The 25792-nt window shown below is 38.2% G+C and overlaps 1 protein-coding gene across 1 annotated transcript in view; it reads left to right on the top strand.

Annotated features, from left to right (window-relative positions):
• Window positions 1–23109, top strand: part of LOC148508412 (sulfotransferase 2B1-like) — a 127313-nt gene extending 104204 nt beyond the window's left edge. Inside the window, exons 3-7 of the mRNA XM_088444464.1 lie at window positions 736–947; window positions 5975–6101; window positions 6182–6276; window positions 11074–11254; window positions 22951–23109. Of these exons, the coding sequence (XP_088300590.1) occupies window positions 736–947; window positions 5975–6101; window positions 6182–6276; window positions 11074–11254; window positions 22951–23069 (734 nt within the window). The 3' untranslated portion in view covers window positions 23070–23109. The remainder of the gene's footprint in view (window positions 1–735; window positions 948–5974; window positions 6102–6181; window positions 6277–11073; window positions 11255–22950) is intronic.
• The last annotated feature ends 2683 nt before the right edge of the window (window positions 23110–25792 follow it).

Consider the following 25792-nt stretch of genomic DNA (forward strand, 5'->3'; position numbering starts at 1 on the left):
TCATCCTAAATAAGTTACACAGCTTACATCAAGAACTTAAAGTAAAAAAATGCAGAAAAAACAGCGACCAACTTAGTGATAATCAAGCAACTAAATAAGATGTTTTGTTATCAATTCTTGCAGCAACAAATGTGCGCCCTGTCTTTATTAAGCCATAACTTTTTATGTAATAAAGATAATTATTTGCTATTAACTGCACTATATTGTGTATAACATTATCTTTCCAGTGATATATACCTTCAGAGGATTTTCTTTAAAAATAATCCAGTTATATGCAATTAAACCCCAAAAACACACATTTTCCAAAGGCTTTTTCACAATTTGGGCCACTAATGTATTTTCTGTGCTTGTTAACAAAACGTGATTATTTCCCATTTTTTTTTATTTTAATACAGATTGAGTCTCCCATATCCAAAATGCTTGGGAAAAGGGGTATTTTGGATATCAGAATATTCTGTATTTTGGAATATTTGCATACGATAATGAAATATTTTGGGAATGGGACCCAAAGCTAAACAAATAATGCATTTGTGTTTCATTTACACATTATACACACAGTCTGCAGGTAATTTTATACAATATTTTCAATAATTATGTGGCTCAAACAAGTTTGTGTACATTGAATCATCAAAAAGCAAAGGTTTCACTATCTTGGTCATGCTAAAAATATTCCGTATTTTGAAATATTCAGAATATTTGGATAAGGGAGACTCAACCTGTACCAATTGTTGCTAGGTAGTACATGGATGATCGAAATCTTAAGTCTTATCCATAAGAATGGCGATCCAAAGTGGAGCAAAACTGTCCCCAACTGGGACAGGGTGCCGTGGTTAGAAAGTACCTCCAATGTTAAAAGACTGAAAGAAAATGAAGAACGCCCACATCTTTTTTCCAGCCACTTGCCCAGAAACCTTTTAAAGAAAGCATTATCTGGTTCTAAGGCTAAGGTAAATATAATATACACAATAATAAATAAATAAATGCCAAGCTTAAAATTAGTGTTGAAAATACAATATATTTGTAATATGATTATGTCTTGCAGTCAATCAGTTTTGGTTAGTGTCCAGAAAATATTATACATGGGTAAGGACATAGGGGTATATTTACTAAAACGAGTGTTTTTAGAAGTGGAGATGTTGGCCATAGCAAACAATCCAATATTAGCTACAACTTTATTTTCTAGAAGGTGCTAGTATTAAGTAGAATCTGATTGGTTGCTATGGGCAAAATCTCCACTTTAAAAAACTCAGTTTAGTAAATATACCCTTACAGTAAATTAAAAGGTCTGTATATGATAGGGATAATGGAGCCTATTCATCATCGGAGGTCATATGGCCTCCGATGATGAAGTATTGAACTCGCTGCGAGGGATACTTAAGTATCCAACTCGCAGCGGAGGAAACGACTCTGGAGCAATTCATCATTACTCCAGTGAGGCAAAAAAAAACAGTTGTTCCCATGGTTAGTATCGCAGCTACAGATGCGTAACTTACCTGCTCCCTGTTGTCCCGGCTGCGCATGCGTGACCTTGGGTCATGCTTGCGCAAAGTCACCGGGGAAGTAGTGAGGAGGCAGCAGAGGGATCCGCTTGGATCCCTTTTCACATTCCCATAGGAAGGAGTGGGGATCCGAGAACAAGCGCCGTCTGAAGATGGCGCTTGTTTTCGGAAGTAAACTATGAAAAAACTTTCAGTTTTTGGAGTTTGCTGAATATCAGGGGCTCCTATCGGACCCCTAATGATGAGTAGCCCGGTAACCTAAATATGCAGAAACTAACATTACCGCATGGTTACCGGGCCATTTATTGTATGATGAATAGGCCCCAATATCTCCTAATCCTGCGAAAAATGGCATTTCTTCCTATTTAAGAAGCCCCAAGCCAGTGATGGATATTTCATCTTTATATAAGTAAAGTACCTATTTACAAGTGTCTAATGCAGGATATATTACATACCACCATCCACATACGAGATATGTGGACATTGCAGTAGTGAATTTCCCCAACTCTTCTGGGTCCAGTCAACTGCACTATAATGGGAACGCTTTGGTAATTGTTCCCTCTCCCCCCCACCATCACCCTGCAATTTGAACACCTACAGATCTCTCCCTCCTGCACATTTCTAAGTAAAACACATTGCAATATTTTAAGTAAAACCTTTAAATTTGTTTTATTTTAGTTTTATTACTATTAAGCAATATAGATTGTTTACCAAGTAAAACTAATTTAATATTTTAATCATATTATTTTTTATCTATTACTTTTTATTTTGTTCTATATAATTTAAAATTATTTTTATTTTTATGTTTTTTTAACTTTAGATTTTTTATTTATATTTTATTTACATTGTCTGTTTTAGGGAAAATGTCTTTATATTCATAGAATTTGTTTTTCCATGACATACAGTATTGCTCATATTGAGGTCTGATTTGTATATAATTTCTTTGTCATTTAATTAACAAAAATCATTCAATTATTCTGGATTTTTTTCTTGATTGGACAACTGAAATAATTATCAGCTCACATTATTGTAAAGTAAGGGATTCTGTTCCATATTTTACTTGGCATAGAAAAATTAATTTTTCACACCAATGACCATCCCAGGTGTACTACTAAGTATCTATCTGAGCCAGAGATTATTTACTTTATTTGATTATTATGTTTTTTTCTGGGAGAACTCTCTCTCCTGAAGTTCAACTAGCGTACATACCCCTTGACATTGTCCTAATTATTGTTACTGTAAAGTACATGGTGAATATCTCAGAAAGTAAAAAATGAATGTGCACATGTGCACATGGTGCCACAAAGGCTCTACAGTTTCATATATAGAGGTAAATCATACATAAGTACAAAATGGTACAGACAAGAACATTACTTTACATATATACATAAGGACATAATTGCAGTGTTCAGATTACATAAATACACAGAAAATTACATAGAGAATACAGAGAGAGAGGATCCTACTCATGATAGCTTACAATGTAAAGGGGCTATGATTGGACACAAAGTAGGTTATAGTAGCTAGGTTAGGGAGTACAAAGTCTATAGATTCGGAGGAAGGGGTGCATGCTTCAATGAAGAAATTCATTTTAATGGAACGTTTGAACACTGAGTGGCTGGATGCAAGCTTGATCGGTCAATGGCGGGCATTCCAGAGGTTGGAAGTGACTCAGAAGACATCTGTAAGGCAAGAGTTGGAGGAGGTAATTGGTAGCTTCAGAAATGTAGTACTGCCCATAAAGATTTTGGCCCTCATTCAGAGCCACTTGCTAGCGGCAGTACGCTCGTTCCGAGCGATGTTCGCACATCTGCGCATGCGTACGGTTTTTAGTACGCATGCGCGAACCAGTCAGTGCGGCCGAAAATCGTTGGTACGCAATATAGCGAGGGCCTGCTATTTTGAGTGACAGAATGAGGCGTATGTGGGTGGTAACAGGGGAAGGTGCTTGAAAAGGGGGAGTGGAGATCCGAACGCAGGCGTGCTTAAAGGTCAAAACGGGCGTTTTAAGGGAGTGCATATTTAATACAGCAGCGTCATTGACCACGTCACTTGGTTTTTTTTAACTCAGAACTGCTCGCAAAATAGCGGTTGAAAACACCAACCACAAGAATAGCGAGCAGTTCATACGCTGTACGATGTACTCGATTAATCTAATAAATAGCGGACATGACGTATGGTGCGTGCGGCCAGGGGGCGTTTTTATCAAATAAACGAGCGTATGTTTTGCTCGCTTGTTCAGACTTAGAGGTGGGAACAGACTGCAATTTGCGAACGGATCATTTGAATAGCCACCCCTTGTTTTTGAACGAACGACCACAAATAGCGAACGGCTCTGAATCAGGCCCTTTATCCAGAAACCTCTCACTAAATCCACATACAAAATAGTGACATAGACTTTATTGTAAAGAATACAGTAAATAAGAATCAGGATAACAGTATTCAATATGCTGTACAAATACAATGTGTTTACAGTATAAATTAGGAAGGTCAGGTCAACCAGTCTTGGATAAATCACCATGGTACCAAAGGCATGCCAAAAATGGTTCCTGCCTTTGACAAATATCTCTTTGATCTGTTTATGGAAAATTATTCTAACGTTGCACAGAAATGTATGCGAATCAACATAGTCCATCCATATTGTTTTTTTCTCCAAACCATACAAAAATAATCCTCACGGATGTTGTTTTTTTTAAATATTACAACTTTAAGAAAAAGTATTTTGAGCCTAACATACAGTGAATTTCCAGGGTGCAAAAGAATATATATTTATTGTTTATGAATAGTTTGGTACTTAAATGATTTGCAGACGTTTGTAAAGAAATGTGTATTGGTTTGCATTTATACTCTAAATGAGGGTTGCCCAACATTCTTCACTAACATTATTTTTGTTCTACACTACCTCAATTAATCCCACACTGGACAATACTCACAGTAATATTAGATGTACTGACTATAATTCCTTACCTAAATGGATACAAATAATTCTGCATTATCAATTGAGGGAGAATATTGAATCCTACTATATGGATATATGTTCCACATATTCAAGTGATCAATCAGCCCTTGAGTTTCCCTTTACCATACTTTTTCTATGTTTATCACCAGCAGATACAAACTGTAGAAAAGTGTATGTGGATCAATAATAAACTTCTTAGTAATATTGGACCATATTTTTTTAAAAGAGAGAGAGGAAAAAGAGGACCTTTTTAATACATGTTACTTTAAACCTACAAAATCCTTCTTTACTGTAAATTGCCCCACTAATAAGTTCTGGAGATGTGTACTATGGTTTCTTATACAATAGAGTGGCCAAATAACTTAGTTGTGTTCCCAAGTAGTAACAATATGTTGAAGATAAATACATTAAAAAATAATCTTGAGGAATATTTGCAACTGCCACTATTCGTGAAGGGTCATTGATTGTTGTTATTGGTTTTCTTTGCCAAAATGGTCAAAGAACCAAGAGTTATCCACTCTAGCCTTCTTGGAACAAACATTGACCAGTTAAATGAGTTGAGAGAGAACTGTCCCTACACAGACCAAGGAGAAATCTTAAGGAGGAAAGGCTGGATGGTATCTTAATGTTTTATCACAGAAGTGGCACAGAATGCTATGTTTAGGAACTGGAAGTCAGATAGCATTTCTGATGGCCAGACTGAAAACTTTTTTTTAAAGTGACCTATAGTGGAATGAATGATGGAGGAATACAAATTATCAGCAAAAGACTGACTGAAAAAAAATGCCATTTTCAAATATCATTGCATTCTTTTTTAAACTTTCTTCTGGGCTCAACCCAACCTCTTTGCTGACATCAATCAGAGAGGTGTCTAATCTGTTTCACAACTGGTTTATTGCTCTTTTGTTCCAAAAACTGTTCTGGATCATAAGGCATTACAAAAACTGTCCTGGATCATAAGGCATTACAAAAACTGTCCTGGATCATAAGGCATTACTTGCACTAAAAATCTTCCCCATAAGTTCCTTCTAGAGCCTGTACATGTAATTGACATACATTATTTAGTTACTTTAAGTTATTTTAATTAAAATGTATACAGAGGTCTTCTTAACCATTTATTATCAAAAGTAATATGTTGACCCATTATGTTTACATTAAGGAATTTATACCAGTATATAATAATTTGGAATTCTAGCCAGTCTTTTAGGATCAGTGGAGCTCCTAGGCAGACACTAAAAATGTTCATTGCTCTTCTGTGATAACAGGGAATCTTTGAGTAAATAGTCAAAGTAAGGGGACAGAAAACAGGCCTCTGAAGTATGTCTATCCACGTTATAAAACCCACTGCATGCTTTCACAGGGCTATTTGCTGAAAACCATTTGGCCTAAGTTATTTCACATATTAGTATATGTTATGACAATATTATTATTAACATATTTTCATAATCATCCTGATAAGGCTACACTTATCAGCATATAATTTATTTTCTTGACTTTTTTTTTTGTTATGTTTTAGGTCATATATACAGTCAGAGATCCTAAGGATGTTGCAGTCTCTTTCTTTTATTTTGCCAAAATGAGCAAGTTCTTAGAAGAACCAAAAAGTTTTGATCTGTTTCTTAAATATTACTTATCAGGAGACTGTAAGTAATTTCAAAGATAAACTGTACATATTTGTAAAAAACAAATTCAATTATTTTCAGTACTGTATGTTTGTTTCCAGTGCCTTATGGATCTTGGTTTGATCATGTCAAGGGATGGCTGGAAATGTTGGGGAAAGAAAATTTTATGTTCCAGACATATAATGATCTTCAGATGGTAAATTATTTTTCTGTATTGTACAACTAAACATAACAAACTGTTTATAATCATTCTCCAAATTTTTATCACCTAAAGCCCATCCTAAAAATAAATGTCCCAAATAGCATTTAGTATCTATGATGATTCTTTACAAAACTAAATCTTAAACATTGTAGTTTACTTTCCTTATTTTTATTAATTTCAAATAATTGCATCAACCATATTGAAATTAGTCTCTAGTTCATGAGATCTAATTTAACTTAAAAAATGCTTGACAATTAGAACTTATTTAGCAAACAAAAAAGTATATATATATATCACTACACCACTGACCCTAATCTACCGAGGGGAAGGGGAGGCCTTCGCAACGCCTCGTTGCGCAGTGCCAGAAGCTGGAGACCACAAATGCGATACAAAGTGGGAGCCGGAATTGTAGAAGTCCCAGCAGGCCTGGCAAAGTGTGTAAGTGCCGATGGGGCCGATTACAAGGCCAGAAACAGCAGGCAGCAGTCTATGCATGTGCAGTCTGTGCCTGCACTGAGATCAGAGGGCAGCTAAAAATGGCATTGCGCATCAGAAAGAGTTGCTTTTGGCCCTCCAATTTCAGGTAGAGTAGTCTGCTTCAAAAATGGACAAAGAGCCTTCTACCCAACAGCTGGTCAGTGCCCAAGTGAGGTAAGTACTTACTAAGGAGTGCTTGGATGCAATATTTAGATAGAGAAGGATATAAGGCTGGCATATCTTTAATTTATAGTTTGCCTGCAATTATTGGACTTAGAAAGAAGCTATCCAAGAAGAAACATACAGCAACCTGTGCAGCATGTGATATTTCTTTTACTGCAAATCAGGACACTTGGCCTGATTCAGCTTAGGATGGAATTGCAAAGCTTCATGCTAGCAGTTGGTTGTGATAACTTCGCTATCACAACCAACAAGTTCAGTTGGATGGAGGCACATCTGCTGCAGCTGGACCCTCCAAGAGAAATTTGTTCTCCTCCAATTAGAGAGAAATGGAAAGCAATCAGACATTTTCAAGATCTTCTGAAGAAATCTCACCTGAAAGTGTTTTCAGATGATGTGGCAGTGGAGTTTTATCTGAATAACCAAGGTGGTACCAAGACCCAGACTCAGATGGATGAATTAATGAATATTATGGTATGGGCAGAGAAGTACCTAAATTCTCTTTCAGTGCTCCATGTGGCAAGCAGAGAAAATTTGATGGCAGATTTTCTCAGCAGAAAGACTATTCTCCCAGGAGAATGGGATCTGAAGTGTTTCAGATCGTTGTGATAAGGTTTGGTTGCCCAGAGATAGACCTAATGGCAGCAGATCTACAGTAAATAAAAACTGACTCACTTGTTTTCAAGGAATCATCTTCCAGGGTCAAAGGGCGCAGATTCTCTCTTACTAAGATGGGCCTTTTTTAAGTCATGTGTCCACTCATAGTCATGTTTTCCCTGATAACTCATACTTTGAAGAAAATCAGGAAAGAACAAGTAGAAGTGAAAGCAATACTACCCTACTGGCCAAGAAGAATATGGTTCTCAAATAAAGGTCAGATTTATTGTATCAGTTGTATTACTTCTTCATCCAATGCTGGTGGCCCCAAGTTTGACAGTATGGAAGTTGAGCAGAGATAGCTGAAGCCAAAAGTATTTTCTAACCAGGTAATTCAGGTCCTACTACAGGCAAGAAAGAAAGTCTCTTTGGAGGCATACTACAGAATCTGGAAAACCTTTATCTCTTGTACAGAAACATAGTTTGATCCTATGAAATTTAACAATTCTCATGTTCTGCAGTTCCTGTATATCTTTATGAAAGGATTCAGTGTTGATTGTGAAAGTACAGCTATCCGCTCTAAGTAATTATCTGCATAGGAAGCTTGCGGTGGAGAATTTAATTAAAAGCTTATGTCAAGCAATAAAAATAATTAGTGTACAGATAACATCATTTGCAGCCCCATGGGATCTAAACTTGATCTTGAATGCCTTGCTGTCATCTATGTTTGAACCTTTACAGGAAACTTTTTAATTATAATCACTCCAGCCAGAAGGGAGAGTGAATTGCAGGCCCTGTGGTCAAAAAAGCATTTTCTGAATATTATGACAGACAGGGTAACACTGAGAGCAAATTCAGATTTTATTTTACCAAAATGACAGACCCTGGATTATTTTTCTGACCAGCCAGGTATCAGGGACTTGGTCATGACCTCACTATGGGAGAGGGAACAGATAATAAAAGGTATGGGAGTCTTTTGTTCTGTGTCAGACTTGAGGAATCAATTATTAAGTAGAAGCCTTGACTTGCATTACCTGCCATGCCCCTCAGATAGAATAAGATGCATCTAATTTTGTGTAACTTTCCTTTGTATTTTGAAATTGCAACAGGTTTCTCTATAACCGAGGATTGTACTTTCTTTTGTAAATAAACTGTTCCTTAATTAGCCTGTTTTCATTTATGCTAGAGGAACCCGGTATTTGAAAAATCTATTAGATCACTAAGGTTAAGCTATAAATATTTATTATTAGAGGGAGACCAACTAATTGAGTGGTAATTTGTGTCTGAACCTGCACATTTGTAATAGTGTATTTGGGACCTTTGACCCCTTTATTTTCCATGGGTCGTGGCGGTAAAGAGAAGTGTACCATTTAATGGGCAGGGAGATTTAGATTTTTGGCTTCTGAACACGAAAATGACTCCCGATTTTACAAATCACATCACGTTTTTCTGCAAAACGTGTATTTAGGAATAGGTCATTTTTTTCATATTCTTTAATGTAATAAATGTATTCTGCCTACATTTATTATAAAACATTGTCTTAAATGAATTCAGTCAGTAGTATAGAATGTTGCAATTCAGTTCTCGTCATAAAAATGCCCCTCACCCAGTGCCAGATTAAGGTCCACATGGGCCTGGAGCTGAAATTTACAAAGAGCCTAAACCCCATACTGTCTAAAGGAACATTGCACATAAACAACAACTACAACTGCAAGGTGAGTTGGCAAAGGTGGAACCAAATACAACAGTTGCAACACAGTTTTGCCCTGTGCCGGCTAATTTTAGCGAAAAAATGTAGAAATTTGAAAAAATAATGTCAACAAATCCAGTTTACTAGATCCAAATAAAGTTTTACTTCCACCTCTACATATAAAATTAAGACTGATGAAACAATTTGTAAAAGCACTGTCTAAAGATGGAGAAACTTTCAAATATCTTTGCACCAAATTCCCTAACCTATCTGATGCTAAACTGAAGGAAGGCATTCTTACAAACCCTGACATTAGAAAGTTAATAAAAGATTCAAACAAGTGATTTCAAAATTTTTAAGCAATGTCAAGGAACCAAACTACAAAGAAATTGCCTGGAAAATGCTTAATAGTTACAGAAACCTTGGCTGCAATATGAGTTTAAAGGTAAATTTTTTTAATTTCCCATATTGAGCATTTCGGAGACTACATTGAAGAACAGGGTGAACGGTTCCACTAAGACATTAAAGATGTAGAAAGAAGATAGCAGGGTCATTGGGACGTCAGCATGATGGCTGACTACTGCTGGATGATACAGAGACGACACAGAAAAAACTTGTAAGCTAAAAGCGACAAAGCGAAGTTTGAAGACAAAATAAACAAGATATTAATGATTTCTTCAATAATTAGGGTTTTGTTCTATTATTAGTTGTTTTTATTGTTATTTTATTATGTAATTAAGACAAAAACACAGTGATATCATCTACACTTCTTCGTATTTCACAATAAATATGTGAAAAACAATTAAACTTATGTAACCCCCCTTATGGGTTAATGTGATGTGGTAATTTTTTTAAATATACTATTTCTTGATGTACACAGGAGTATAATTAAGAATATAAAAGTATTATTAAAAAAGCTTTCAATACCTTAAATTTCACAGACCTGTGTTATTATTGACATTTTAACAATATTTACTATTTCCCTGGTATCCACTGGCCAAAGCTATCAAAAAGGGTGCAGCACTGCTTTGCATTAGACAAGACATCTCCAGTAATTTCCCACAGATTACTGGGCAATAGCACTAGGATGTTATAGAAAGGGAAGTTTATTTATTTAAAAAAAATCTTTACTTATTTACTAGTCAAGTAATACAGCTTAAACAGCATGCCGTTCAAGATCTTTTTTCTATTGTAATTATGGTGATGTAGTTATGTGACACAATCCTGACGGCAAAATGCCGGCTAGGGTTTGATGATAGGCATCAAAATACTGACGCATATCATAATCCTGATGGCAGAATCCAGCAGGACGCCAGCCCAAACGAGGTAAGCATGGGTGGCGCATTGTATTAGCTGAGGGAGGGGAGGGTTAGGTTTAGGAGTGTTATCGGGGTCAGCATTAGGTTTGGAGGGGGGTTAGCGATAGGTACCCCTAGAGGGGAGGGTTAGGCACCCCCAGTGAGAGGTTAGGGTTAGGCACCCCCCCTGAAAGGCTAGGCTTAGGCAGCGGTAAGGGGGGGTTAGGGTTAGGCACCCCCAGGGGGAGGTTAGGGTTAGGCACTGGGGGTATGTTAGGGGTAGGCACCACTAAGGGAGTGTTAGGGTTAGTGGCGGGGACAGGGGAGGTTAGCATACTTATCTGCCTCTGTCTGGATCTCCTCCTATCGGGCAGATGCTGTCGGGATTTGAACCAGCGGCTAAACAACTGCCGGCATTTCAATCCCTTTCCGTAATTACATGTGTGTTTTCCTGTGGTTTGATCAACTACAGAAGAAAGCAGGCAAATCATTTTCTAATATTATGCCAATTACTTTTCCTTTTTGTTCTGTACAACTGACCAATCACAGGACCTGCGGGGAAGCGTGATAAAGCTTTGCAAATTTCTTGGAAAGGAGTTAGATGAAAGAGCCATAGATTCTGTGGTTGAAAATGTTTCTTTCCAGAATATGAAAGAGAACAAAATGTCTAATTACTCTCTTCTCCAAGATACTTTAATGGACCATGAGAAAAGCCCATTTATGAGAAAAGGTGAGAAATAAATAATAAATTATTCCATTGTTTATTTAAAAGTAGATTTTTTATTTTTCGTGTACATTATAGAGATCATTACTAAAGAGCAGACTTGAGGATACTGCTGCACATGGTGTTTTTTCCTCTCCTTTGTGACCCAGTGGTCTGTACAGTGTTTACACATTTGCACCAAGTTGTTACTTTTGTAGCACTGTTGGAGTAGTACTAATGGGAGATCTGCAGCCACTTCTTCATGTGTTTAGGACTCGTGTGCTATTTATTTCTAGGTTGTGGTACCTCCTGGAATGTCTTATTCAAATATAAGAATCTAAACTGATATACTGTATGTGAACCAATATTGGCACTCTTATTTAATCGTCATAGTGGTGGAAGCTCCTCGGAGTGGTGGAAGACTTAAAAAAGAATTTGCAACTGTATGCAGGGCAGGTGCAAGGTTTCTTAGCACCCTAGGCATTTTTTCAACCTTGTGCTCCCCCCACCCTCGGATAGCTACACAAGCCTTTATACAGTGCCCCCAGTAGTGCCCCCTATGCAGTGCTCCCAGTAGTGGTCCCCCTATGCAGTGCCCCTTATAAATTGCCCCCAGTAGTAGTCCCCTTATGCAGTGCCCCTTATATAATGCCCCCAGTAGTAGACCCACCTACGCATTGCCCCAGGTAGTGGTCCCCCTATGCAGTGCCCCTTATATAATACCGCCAGTAGTAGTCCCCCCCTGAGCAGTGCTTCTTATATAGTGTCCCCAGTACTAGTCCCCCCTGTCCAGTGCCCCTTATATAGTGCCCCCAGTACTAGTCCCCCCCGTGCAGTGCCCCCAGTAGTAGCCCCTCAGCAGTGCCCCCAGTAGTAGTCATGCCTCAAGTAGTAGCCTCCCCCCAGCAATGCCCCATACTAGTAATCGTGCCCCCATTAGTAACCTCCCCCCAGCAGTGCCCCCAATAGTGATCTCCCCCCAGCAGTGCCCCCAATAGTGATCTCCCCCCAGCAGTGCCCCCAGTAGTGATCACCCCCCCAGCAGTGCTCCCAGTAGTGATCTCCCGCCAGCAGTGCCCCCAGTAGTGATCTCCCCCCAAGCAGTGCCCCCAGTAGTGATTCCCCCCCCAGAAGTGCCCCCAGTAATTATCTCCCACTAGCAGTGCCCCCAGTAGTGATTTCCCCCCCAGCAGTGCCCCCAGTAGTGATCTCCCGCCAGCAGTGCCCCCAGTAGTGATCTCCCCCCAAGCAGTGCCCCCAGTAGTGATTTCCCCCCCCAGAAGTGCCCCCAGTAATTATCTCCCACTAGCAGTGCCCCAGTAGTGATTTCCCCCCCAGCAGTGCCCCCAGTAGTGATCTCCCCCTATGCATTGATCTCCCCCCCAGCAGTGCCCCCAGTAGTAGTCGTGCGGTGTCCCCAGTAGTAGCCACCCCCCAGCAGTGATCTCCCCCCCAGCAGTAATCCCAGGCCAATCACAAACGTAAAAAATAAAAAATGCCCGGCTCTGGCAGTGGGCGCAGTAGCTGATGAGAGTCTGTCTGACTCTCATCGGCTGCTAAAACAAACACATAGCTGTCGGCGCCAGCGGCTGTGTGTTTGTTCCTAATAGTGTAGTGCAGACGGCACTTATGTGCCATCCACACTACCGCCCTGCAGTGGCCGGTGCTCTTAGGAAAATGCCTAAGTTTGCCTAGTGGTAGCGCAGGCCCTGACTGTATGCAATTAATACTTCTGCCTTTGTTGTTATTATTATTATTATTATGATTATTATTAAGGTTTGTAATTGACCCAGTGTTTGCTGGCTAGTATCTGAGCAATTATAATTCTTTTGTCCGGGTTAGCACATTAGGGTGACAGTGACTGTACAGGGGTCACTATGCTGCTCTTTTAGATTAGAGAACAAAGTAGTTTGCAGGTGTATCTTGCTGAATGGGGCATGCAAGTGTGTTTGGCACTGCTCCCAAATTGAAAATGATTTGGTGTTGGGGGGATAAGATATTCGAAGAAGCTTCAAGTACTGGAGATTGCGCTTTTAGGGTCTCATTCATTGTGTGCTCTGGACATATCTGTAGAGATTTTTGTTGCATATAAACCGTATGAAAGTAGATCCAACTCAATAACAACAGTGGGCCTGATTCAGAGCCGCTTGTAAGCGGCCGCTCGTTCGTTCCGAGCGATGTTCACACATCTGCGCATGCGTATGGGTTTTAGTACGCATGCACGAACCAGTCAGTGCGGTCAGAAATCGTGTGCTCGCAATATAGCGAATGCCTGCTAATATGAGTGACAGAGTGAGGCGTTTGTGGGTGGTAACAGGGGAAGGTGCTTGAAAACGGGGAGTGGAGATCCGAACGCAGGCGTGCCAATCGGTCAAAACGGGCGTTTTATGGGTGTGCATAATTAACAAAGCAGCGTCATCAACCACGTCAGTTTGGTGTCTTTTAACCAGAACTGCTTGCATGATTGCGGTAGGAAAATGCAACCACAAGAATAGCAAGCAGTTCATTCGCCTTTCGATGTACTCGATTAATCTAATAAATAGCGAAGATGACGTATGATGCGAGCGGCCAGGGGGCGTTTTTTAGAAAAAAACGTCCGCATGTTTTGTTCGCTCGTTCAGACCTAGAGGCGTCAACAGACCGCAAAGAGCGAACGGTCAATATAAATAGCCAGCCCCTTTTTCTGGACGAGCGAGCGCAAATAGCGTCCGGCTCTGAATCAGACCCAGTATTCCTACCTAAAGCATAGAAGTGCAAATTATTTCATCCCACTATATATTAGAGATGAGACACGATAGTGTTAATAGTAAATGGGCAGCACAGACGGTGTAATGGTTATTACTGCCTCACAGCACTGAGATCGTAGGTTCGATTCCCACCACGGCCCTAACTGTGTACAGTTTGTATATTCTCCCTGTGCTTGCATGGGTTTCCTCCGGATACTCCGGTTTCCTCCCACACTCCAAAAAATATACTGATGGGTTAATTGCCTCCCGACAAAAATTAACCCTAGTGTGTATGTGTGTGCATGTACATGTGGTAGGGAATATAGATTGTAAGCTCCACTGGGGAAGGGCCTGATGTGAATGGCCAGATCTTCTCTGTAAAGCGCTGCGGAATATGTGTGCGCTATATAAATAACTGGTAGTAAATAAATAAATAAAATAAATGCGTAGTAAAACTCACATTACCCTTTTCATACACAATGTAATATAATGAAGATACATTTACATGAGAGTGTGTTGGGTTATTAATAAATCTAAAATTAACTAAATGCATACACCCTCTAAAAATATGATGGAGATCTTCCCTCATCTAGTAGTGCAAATTAAAATGACAAGTAAGCCTTGTGCCACGACTTGATATACAATAATCACAACAACAATAAATTAAGTATTATCAGTTACAGTGGTCAATAAGCAAACAGGCATTTAAAAGAGACTATACAGTGGTGTAGGTGTCATTGTCATCATCATCACAATATAGCTTTACACCAGGTGTCCAATACTTGCAAAACATACACCTACTAAGATACTAAGAATTAGAGACATACGTGGACCCCTGTGCTTTGGTTTTGACAGAAACACACTCAAGTGTTTTTTTTTGTTTAGATTTCATTACAATTTATAAAAACAGCTAAAACCATGTAACTTGTACCTGTTTTTGTTCCTAAACTATTAATACCATCAATAACATTCATTTCCAGTCATTTCTAGTCAATTTTGATCACCTCATAGCTCACAATATTGTTTTCATTTATATTGACCAAATGCTACAGTAAACTTGATGGCTAAAGCAAGCGACAGAGCAGCGGCACAAACATAATGCAGTTTAAAATAATACAGCACATCTATAAAACAATGACAGTTTATTAAAAACTATATGATACTATACAGCGTTTTCATTAATCAAGAAGTAGATCAGATGTCCAAGGCTAGCACAGGTATATGGAGTTGGAGTACTGTATTTAGTGGAAGGAAGGTAAAGAATTTAAAATTGTTTACAGTCCTAATATAACTACTACTAATATAACTATTAAAAAAAATAATTGGAAACATGATAAACACTTAAAAAACAAGCTTCCAAATCCCAATGAGATTTTTTAATGTGGAACTTGAATCCAAACAGCAAATCACAGGCCGCAGGATTCAATGCCGAGTAACAGCCTAGTCAAGTCAATAATAAAATTATTATTTATATGATTTGATGATACTACTTTGTACCTGTGGAATAGCTGCAGGAAATTGGGCATATATACACCTAAATGAGATGCTGGTAATGGATGGCTTTGAAAGATGCAAATGCCCCAATGAAGAAAAATAATATATTGAACAGACTGCCTCAGTAAAGAAAAGTAATTTATTGTACAATACTTGTCTCAAACACACACAATCTTGGGAAATCCCATAATGAAACCCTTATGTTGTATAGTAAAATATGTATGCACAGTTTAACAAACCAAGCATTTTAGCAGCAAGAATTAGCACGTTCGTGGCTGAAGTGCTTGATTTATTTGACAAGCTACCCATGGGCTTAAGGGTGCTAACAGTGTTGCAAATCTTCCCAGTTGAAATATATCATTATCATCAAAATTCTCACCCTCATCAGTGTTAATATTACAATCACAAAACAATAGTTCATCCCCACTGGAATCCACCATTACAGAAGTATCTGTACTTTGTTGCAATTGGAAGCAAAGGTCTTCATCAGGTGTGCTAAACACTCTTTCCAAGTACACACTAGATGGTGAGCAGCTTAAGTATAGCAAAGACAGTTTGTACAGGCTGCTCCAAATTGTTTTTTCCTCCTAGTATTCAACAGGACTATGTGATATACACTAATATGTAACACTGTCATTAATACAATCCTCCACCATTCTATTGATGCTTACTGTATCAGATTGAGTCATGGTAGAAGTGTCAATAATTGTGGGGAATTCTTTTAAACCTGATCAGATGTAAAAATGTTGTACTAAATTTACTCATCATCACCATCAGTGGGCCTCTTGGAAAAGGTCAGTTTTTCCTAGCATCAGCATTTGCAGGAGAAACTGAAGCAGGAGATGTTGGTGTGTCATGTGCCACTTGAGCTGACAACTTGCTAGCAAGGAGCTCTTTCTCTCCCCTAATGTATGTGTCAGTTGGAAAGAAAGATATTACATAAAACTTAGACCTAATATCAAGCAAGTTTGGTAAAAAATGTAGTGATCCAATTTCAATGTGTTGCAAACAATTTGGTCCTGGTGAAGCGAATATAGAACTTGATCTACAAGTCCAACATAATTAATGGAATTGCTCCATTTCATCTCCTCCTTCAGCTTCTCTATCAGCTTTTCCAGTAGTTTAATTAAGGGAATCATCTAACAGACTGGCAGTGTCTAATCTAATTTCTTTGGTTAAAATTTCAATGGTTGGAATAGCTTGCATAAAATGAAGAGTATAGATGATTAATAAAATGTACAACTTTGGGGACATTTTTGGAAAAGATAGATTTAAAATAGAAAGACATTCAGGTATGTGTACATATATATATATATTTCAAATACAAAAGTACTAGTCACATCGCTTAAACCAATCAAAACGTTCTGTATAACATATAAAAGGTCAAGTTCAATATTCGTCCACTATGATTCTGAAGTCGACTGTGGCAGCTCACGTTTTTTCAAATCGACCCTTGTTGCATGGGTCCCAGTAATCATGTAAAACAAAAAGTGAAAAACAAGCGCCTCATAGTGTGGTATGTTTTATCAACTCGGCACGCACATATATACTTGAAAAGGCGTACCGTAATGTATCAGCATAAAGGCACATAATCAGTAATATACTGGATCACTTTATCTCCCCCTTGGATTTAGACAGTCCAATCCTTACTCCACAGTCATTTGTATATATGTGGGAGAAGAGAGCACACTCATAGTGTATTATCAAAAGACAGTTTAATAAACACACCAATGAACACACTCAATAAATTGCGTAATTACATTAAAAAAGTGTATAATAGGCTTATCTGAAAAGATCACAGCATCAGTATACAGAGGTCTCCACATCCTCAACGCGTTTTGTCACTTATACCACTTAGGTAGGACTTCGTCAGGAGGATCACACCTAATGGGCTACCTACCCACCTTATATACCTGTCCCAATGATTGAGCCTGTTATACCGTAAGTGGTATAAGTGACAAAATGCGTTGAGGACATGGGGACCTCTGTATACTGTATAGGATGAGATATGCCAACGTTTCGATAGTTTATTCTATCGTCATTGTTTTTATGTTAAATATTGTTTGTGTGTGGGTTAACTCAGTAGATTAGTCATTTCCAGACTTTCTTGAATCAAGGTACCTAAGAGTATCAACAATTTTTTCGACTCCCCTAAGCCAAAAGTTTATTTTTATTCAATTAAGTAGCTTGTGTTTACCTGTCACCCTCGGGTTTAGCTATGTAGTGGTGGACAGGGTCGCATTTCTCTGTAGGATAAAATTGATCCCACACCAGTCACAAGTTCATCATTGGGAAGTCAAATCCTAACTCACTATGTATTAGGGAACTACAGTATATTTCACAGGTATATCCTATTATAGATAGTATTATTTCAATTCACTATTTCAAGATTATTTTACTTAAATCATGAGGTGTTACCAAATACAACACAGTAACAACTACGAAAAAGAGGAATATTTAGTGTGGTGCACAAGTAGGGATCTAAGTTCACCCATTTACAATAGAATTATCAGCTTAGTTTAACACATAATAAATCTTTATTTCATGCCATTAAAATATTCTATTCAAGATAATAGGTGAAATATTTCTATAAAAGATTGAATAGATGTGTAGAATTGGCCTTAAAGAAGCCGCTGGCTATCTTATTATAGATGCTCATTCTACAATAGGTTATAACAAACAGACTGGAGACATTACATGCTCCGCTAACTGTACTAATAGCAGGAGCGGCTGTGTGAAAGTTGGCAGTCGCACACTGCAGTATTGATGTGATTGGTTATATTGTGAATCTAAATCAAAGCGGTATGTAGTCAGGAAGCCGTCGGTTGAAAAGCCAACCGCTGACTTCCCGACTGTGAAATCCCAAAAGGGGACTAATGATAGGCATCGAAATACCAATGCCTTTCATTATCCAGATGCCGAAATCCCGAGGCCCGGCTTACCGAACGAAGGTAAGCCAGGTGTCGGGACCTCTTAGCCACAGGAGAGGGGGGTTAAGTTTAGGGACTTCCGAGGGGACTTAGAGTTAGGCTGGGGGAAGGGGGTACCCCCCCTTCCCCCAGGGTTAGGCACCCCAGGGGGAGGATAGGGCTAAGCACCCCCCGGTAGGGTTAAGTTTAAGGTGCGGGGAGGGGGGTTAGGTTTAGGCAATAAGGGGGGAGGTTAGGGTTAGGCACCCTTAAGAGAGGGTTAGGGTTAGAGGGGGAGAGGAGAGGGTTAGAACTTACCTTAGTGGGGATTTTCAGCTTTCTGCCTTCGGGCGTCGGTATTACATCCACTGGGCTTAAATCGGGCAGTATGTTATACCGATTCCATCAAAGCTTCAAGTTTAAAAATACTGCTGTATGATCATTTAGCTAGACAGCTTGTCACAACCTTGGAAGGATTGATTAACATGTGATCTATTCAGAGTAAAGGTGTGTATCCACTACCCGATTTTACAAGCTGATTGAACGATAATGACGTAGTTGAAAATCAGGCACAAATTGGGCATTTTAATGTCAAAAACTACCAGCAATGTGCGTGCCGGCTGATCGTTTTTTACCTCTATCATCGCCTGAACATGCTGGTCAACTTGACAACTACGTCAGGTTGTCCATGTTCGGGGATGATTGATGTGCCTACACTGAATGACTGAGCGTTCAGTGTAGGCACATCAGAGTATGAAACGACTGCATGATTACAATGTCATAATTGTGCAGTCGTATCTATGTCTGCTAGTGTAACTCTGTTGGGTTTATTGAGAAAATAAACAAAAATATAATAATCACTACCGTACGCATAAACAATAATCCTGTTTATGATATTGGCTGCCGATAGTAATGTGATACATTACATTTTATAGTAGCTGATTATAATCGCACTAACTACTGCAAATTAAACTGCTCTATCATCCTAATATAAGTTGCTAACTAGTAACAAGCATACCTCTAAGTTTAGATGTTCACTGTAAAAATGCAGAGAAGGGGAATCTTGATTTGTGATAATTACATGGGAGATGTATTACATGAAATCCTTCCGCATTTATTGGGGTGTAGCATAGTTACAAAGTATAATCATACAGGATCAACCTGAGAAAAGGATCGGACTGTTACTTGTATTTATTTAAGGCTACACTGTATAATATTGAAACATTATTACAAACACACCGAAAGCCCCCTTGCAACATTGATTTATTACAGGGACAGCAGGAGGAAGCTGCACAAAAATCTTTATCACATCAGACAGTGAAAGATATCTGGCAGATAAATAAGCTAGACATTTATTTGTAATTTAAAAAAATTAACAGCTAAAATTGGGTCATTGTGACCTGTTAGTTTGCAATCCAAAACCCGATTGATTCAGACTTGTATGATAACCTGATGGATTGCGTACAAGTCTGATTGTTAGAGATATGTGCATGCACAGGTCTGCACTACACATGTGCAGGCCTCAATCTGCAAGTATGCTCGCAGTGCCCCTAATTTGTTTGGGGGCAGGGAATAGGCAGTTCTGGCCAGCATTCCCGAAAATGAGGGTGAGACTTAAGTTTTTGTTTATATAGCATGATAAAAGGCAGGTGAAATCATTTGACTGAAGCAGAGGAGGACATGAATGGTCTTTCCTCAAGCAGCACTTAGTTCAGTAGCAGCACTATTACAAGCAATAGGTCTGCTTGGAGTGCTACTGCTGGGCAATACAGGGTTAGTAGCTGTGAGTAGTGATGCTCAGCCAAGTTAAGAAATGAGGTGAGTGTTGTACTTGGCTTGTCTGTTGCTCAAATTATACTTTAATACAAAATGTTTCTCTAAAGTCATACAAATGATTTTACGTAATGGTTGAGAAAATAAACATTTCAGTTACTGTGTCTGACAGCAGAGTAAATCCTGAGAGTAACACTTTCTATCTCATATTCTGATAAAGACTAATTTTCATAGAATAATGGGTAAATAACCAGATATAGTGCACAACCTTACTCCTCCTGTGTAGTGGATTGTATTAACCTACACTAATCCATATGCAAAATAGTAGTGTACTTATGTAATAATGTATTACAGATCACAGTATGGATATATTAAAAGTTATTATTATTATTATTATTATTATTATCATTTATTTATATGGCGCCACAAGTGTTCCGCAGCGCCTTACAAAGTACATAGATAAAAAAGTAACCATTGACTTACAATACAATACAATACAATACAGGACATGGATAAACATTGCTATATTAGTGACATTAATGCCCGCATAAGCAGCCAAGTGTTAGTTGCCCTAGTGGCTAGTAAGAGATAAATTAAATTACAGTAGGGAGAAGCACAAGACTAATACTTGGCTGCTTATGCGGGCATTAATGTCACTAATATAGCAATGTTTATCCATGTCCTGTATTGTATTGTATTGTAAGTCAATGGTTACTTTTTTGTCTATGTACTTTGTAAGGCGCTGCGGAACACTTGTGGCGCCATATAAATAAATGATAATAATAATAATAATAATAACTTTTAATATATCCATACTGTGATCTGTAATACATTATTACATAAGTACACTACTATTTTGCATATGGATTAGTGTAGGTTAATACAATCCACTACACAGGAGGAGTAAGGTTGTGCGCTACATCTAGTTATGAACTTTACTAATAATGAAACAAACACACATCAATATGAGCATCAATAATACTCAATAAACAATTAATCACAGTGGAGTGTAATTATATATATATATATATATATATATATATAGAATTGCAAAGAAAGGACAGCGGCACTCAAGGTCTTAGAAAAATCCAATCAAGTGTATTCAGTAAAAATCACTGCATAAATCCAACGTTTCGGAGCCCGTAGCCCCTTTGTCAAGGTGAGTGAGAAGAAGATCATCCCGGGCAACACGCATCACCAGGCTTTCACACAGGTACCCCACTTTTGTTCAAGGAACCCTACATTGAGAGGAGCGGGACACTGCTACTTCTCCACACCTATAACTTTACTAACATCCCCAGAGACTTATTGGATTGATACGGGTTTGAAACAATTTATTTCTGACACTTTCTTCTGACGATTATTGCTCTTTACACTATGGTCATATGATCCAATCGGCCACACTACATCTTGGCACTGTACTTTATTTTACATGATCCATATGTCTATATATATATATATATATATATATATATATATATATATATATATATATATATATATATGTATAATTACACTCCACTGTGATTAATTTTTTATTGAGTATTATTGATGCTCATATTGATGTATGTTTGTTTCATTATTAGTAAGGTTCATAACTTTTAATATATCCATACTGTGATCTGTAATAAATTATTACATAAGTACACTACTATTTTGCATACGGATTAGTGTAGGTTAATACAATCCACTACACAGGAGGAGTAAGGTTGTGAGCTACATCTGGTTATTTACCCAATATTATTACTGATATTGGATGAGGTCAGACATCCCCTAGTATAGCGGCACACCTTTTTGAGGTTACTACCATTTACATAAATTGCGCAGGACCTATATTCCGATATATCATAATTTTCATAGAAACACTGTGACTGTAACCAGGGCTCGGCAGAAGATGATGAAGCAAGCTTTCAATAAAATAGTTCAAATGAGAACACAGTTTCCTTACGAGTTAAGACAATCAAAAGAAGGCAAAATATAAAAAATTTGGCAAAACCATGTTGCAATGCGTGGGGACAAATTTAAAATGTGCAGACAGGAGCTCAACTCTAATGCCAGCCATGCACGGTGCGATGATAAGTTGGTAAGATGTGTTGTACGATTGCCCTTGAAATTCTTCCCTTGAAATTCTCCATATGATGTGGTCAATGGTGTATGATTGATCATTACAATCATACGATAAGATGCATACATGTGTATCACATTGTACACAATAAATCATAATTTTACGGTTTTGTAGTAAGATCTACAATCAAAATATACGTCTGCGGGGACGCGCATCGGCATCATAAACACACAGAAACAACACACGATTTGCACAATTGATCGTTACCATTGATCAAAATCTACCACATCGTGCAAAAAATCGCACCGTGTATGGGCTGCTTATGGGATATATTTACTAAGTATCAGCTTTTCTAAGCCATCTCTTGTGATCGGTTCTGGCTGTTTTATTTAAAAGGGCAATAATATTACATGCAAAACCAGGAGTATTTTGCATTTAATATTAATACCCTTTTAGATCCTGCAACCAGAGACACCAATAAGCAAAGCCACTGCTTAGTAAATTTATCCCAAAATATTTTGTTTAAGAGGAAATTTATACCACCTAGCTCACTTAGCTGTTAACTCTAAATGGTGAAATATGTTTAGAGGACAATAATAGAATTTAATAATAAAAAAATAATAATATTCTAGATTTATACATACCCAATTTAGCATTTAATATTATGTTGCAATTTGAAAATAGTATTTTAATATTATACAACATCTACACTGCTACACAACTAACATTTATTTTTTCATCTGTCTTTCCTCCCAGGAATAATTGGAGATTGGAAGAATCATTTTACTGTGGATCAAGTTGATTATTTTCAGACAATTTACAAGAAAGAAATGCAGAATTTGAATGTAGCATTTCCCTGGGATCCAAGTTTATAAAATAATTTTTTAAACATTGATTTTTTTTTTTGTCAAGTGTCCGCAGACTTTGTTATATTAGTTGGCATGATAATGATAATTGTAGTTGAGCAAAATCACAAAAATATGATTTGACATTATGACATTTAACTTTGTCAGCAGCAATTTAAAATGCAATAATAAAGGAAATGCCAGTTTTGTAATTAATGGTCTGTTAGTGTCCTAATGAATGTTTTAAATTAATTAAGCTAGTTGGAAAAATATCCATTCTACTGTAACCTATCTGGAAGATAAGTTAAAAGCTTAGTTCAAATATGAAAAACTGCTGTGAGAACTATAAATGTAGTCACCATAACTTATCAATAGGTCTACCCTTTCTTTAATAACAAGGCTGCAATTTTTTCCCTGACTTATCAAAAAATTTAATTTCCTTATTCCCTGGTGTCGTCATTCCATCTACTGTACTTTATGTCTTAGTGGGTGTTTCTCATTGCTCCTCATTAATGGCTACAAAGTTTTCAGGAAAGTATTTCAACAAACAACAACAAAAATATTCCTAGAGTAGTATCCACATTATAGATAGAAGTTGACCTTTCAGCAGCTGGTTGAATTAAGAGAGGAATTTTCTTACAACGAAATAGAAGAGCAGTAACAACCTATGCTGTGTCTACTTGAAAATATACATAAATATAACAATACTCTAAAAGTGCCTCATATTTAAGACCAAATTTATTCCATGTAAAATCTAGAGAATTCAAAGGAAAACCTATAAAAAGCTAAATGGCCTTAACATTCCTTCTAGTCATAATAAATTCCATAAGCCTGCATTTGTGTCCCAGTTGGTTCAGGGAGAAATAAGTCAGAGGCAAACGCAGGATTTTCAGAAGGGGGGTTCCAAATGCTTAATTTTAGAACGCATGTGGCCTTGTCAATTAAGAGGGCAGAATTAGTACTTAACCAGCTTTAATAAGCGTCATACAAAGTGTATTGTGTGTATTAATTCCAGCATATACAGGACCAGTGATCACAGTAACTCAATAGATGCGCTAGTAGGCCATCCTGCCTGAGTTGAACGTATTTATTTTAGATGTGGGCACCATTCCAGACTATTGGAGCAAGTCTGGGAGCCTGGAGGAGCAGCAGAAGAACCTAACACTGCCCTGGACATACTAAGAACGTGCAGGTGCAGTATTTGCTTTTGCCAGTTTAGGTTCAAGTCAATGTAAAGTCAATGTAAACTAATTCATATTAAACCAATATATCTTACAAATACTCTTTGGCTGGTAGCTGCCTCCATCAGGTTTCTGTGTCCAAGCTGTTCATGTCCGGCTTATAAACAAGGTCTTTGTTGACTTCTCAATCCAAAAACAAGTTACAACAGCAGGTATTTAACAGGTAAACCACTGTCAGTAGGTTATTTAAGACAGCCATCACTGGATCTCCAAATATAATGCAAATGCCAGACAGATTTTAGTAAACAAGTTTAGTAAACAAGTTTCATTAAAATTTTCCTATTTCTCCACTGTTTAGATTTAATTTTTTCTCTCCACAGGTTTTTTTCTTCTTTTTTCTCATGTATTTCTTCTACTAATGGTAACCTCCGACTGAATATGAGGTTCTCATTTAATTAATTTGGCACTGTGGGCACAATAACTGGCATCTAGCCCCTTGGATAGTTAGAATTGTGGCTTATGCTGCCACATCAATCACAGTTTTGGTTCTAAAGGGCTCCCATAGCAAGGCATGGGAGCTCTGTAGAATAATTTCTTTATATATTGCTGACTCAGTTTACCCAGGCTTGGTAGAGGGGCCCAGCGGGGCTCCAGGTCCGGCGTGCCCCCCCCCCTCACAGCAGCTCAGCAAACAGCTTGTGCTTGGCTGCAGTGCGAGACTGCTCACGGCTGCTGCAGCAGCCGAAACAGTCTCCTATGGCTGTGGAGGGGAGTGATCACACTGATCCCTTGTCTGCATATATGTGAATACCGTATACACCACATCAGGGCCGTAACTAGGGCTGCACAACCATTGCCGCCACACAGAATGTAGGGCTCTGTCGGCATCACAGTCTCTGCCCCACGGCCCTTGCTTCTAGCTAGCAGGGTGCCTGGAATGGTACCCTGAAGCCAGTGTTGCTGCTTTGGATGCTACAAGCAGGCATCCTGCTGTGTGTACAACTTCCTGGAGCATTTGCAAGATGTTCCTGGCACTACTACACTTCCAGGTGTTGGCAGCCTCTCCCCCTATGTGTGACATCATGATGTAATGTTTAAGGGGGAAGGGCTGGCATATGGTGCTGTTAAGCCCTGTTATGACCCTGCACCACATTTACTCTTTTTACATACAAGTTGAACCCATTTAGTGCAGTAGGTTCTCATATAGTACAGGTACAAGCATCTAAGGAGTCTGTATAAGAAAATCCACCAAACATAAACAGTACAGTAGACTCAAGATGTGGTTCCCTCTCTTCAAGATCAGTGATTTTACCCACATTCAGCCTCCATACCAAGTCACATATGTGGTAACCACTTCCAACAGTAGGTGGTAAGAGGACCACACAGCAAAGGACCATTTTGATATTTATCTCACCCAAGATTACCGGCTATTTCAAAGTAAGTTATGGTCCAACTGTATACTAGATGCAATAATGTTGTGTCTTGCAATGGCCAATACATGGTCCTAAACTTTCCTCTTGATATAGTTTCTTTGACAAATTATCAAGAAATGCTGTGTGAAATGAACAATTA

This window comes from Taudactylus pleione, unplaced genomic scaffold (assembly GCF_031769625.1).
Source record: "Taudactylus pleione unplaced genomic scaffold, aTauple2 ptg000366l, whole genome shotgun sequence".
In the NCBI taxonomy this organism is placed as follows: domain Eukaryota; kingdom Metazoa; phylum Chordata; class Amphibia; order Anura; family Myobatrachidae; genus Taudactylus; species Taudactylus pleione.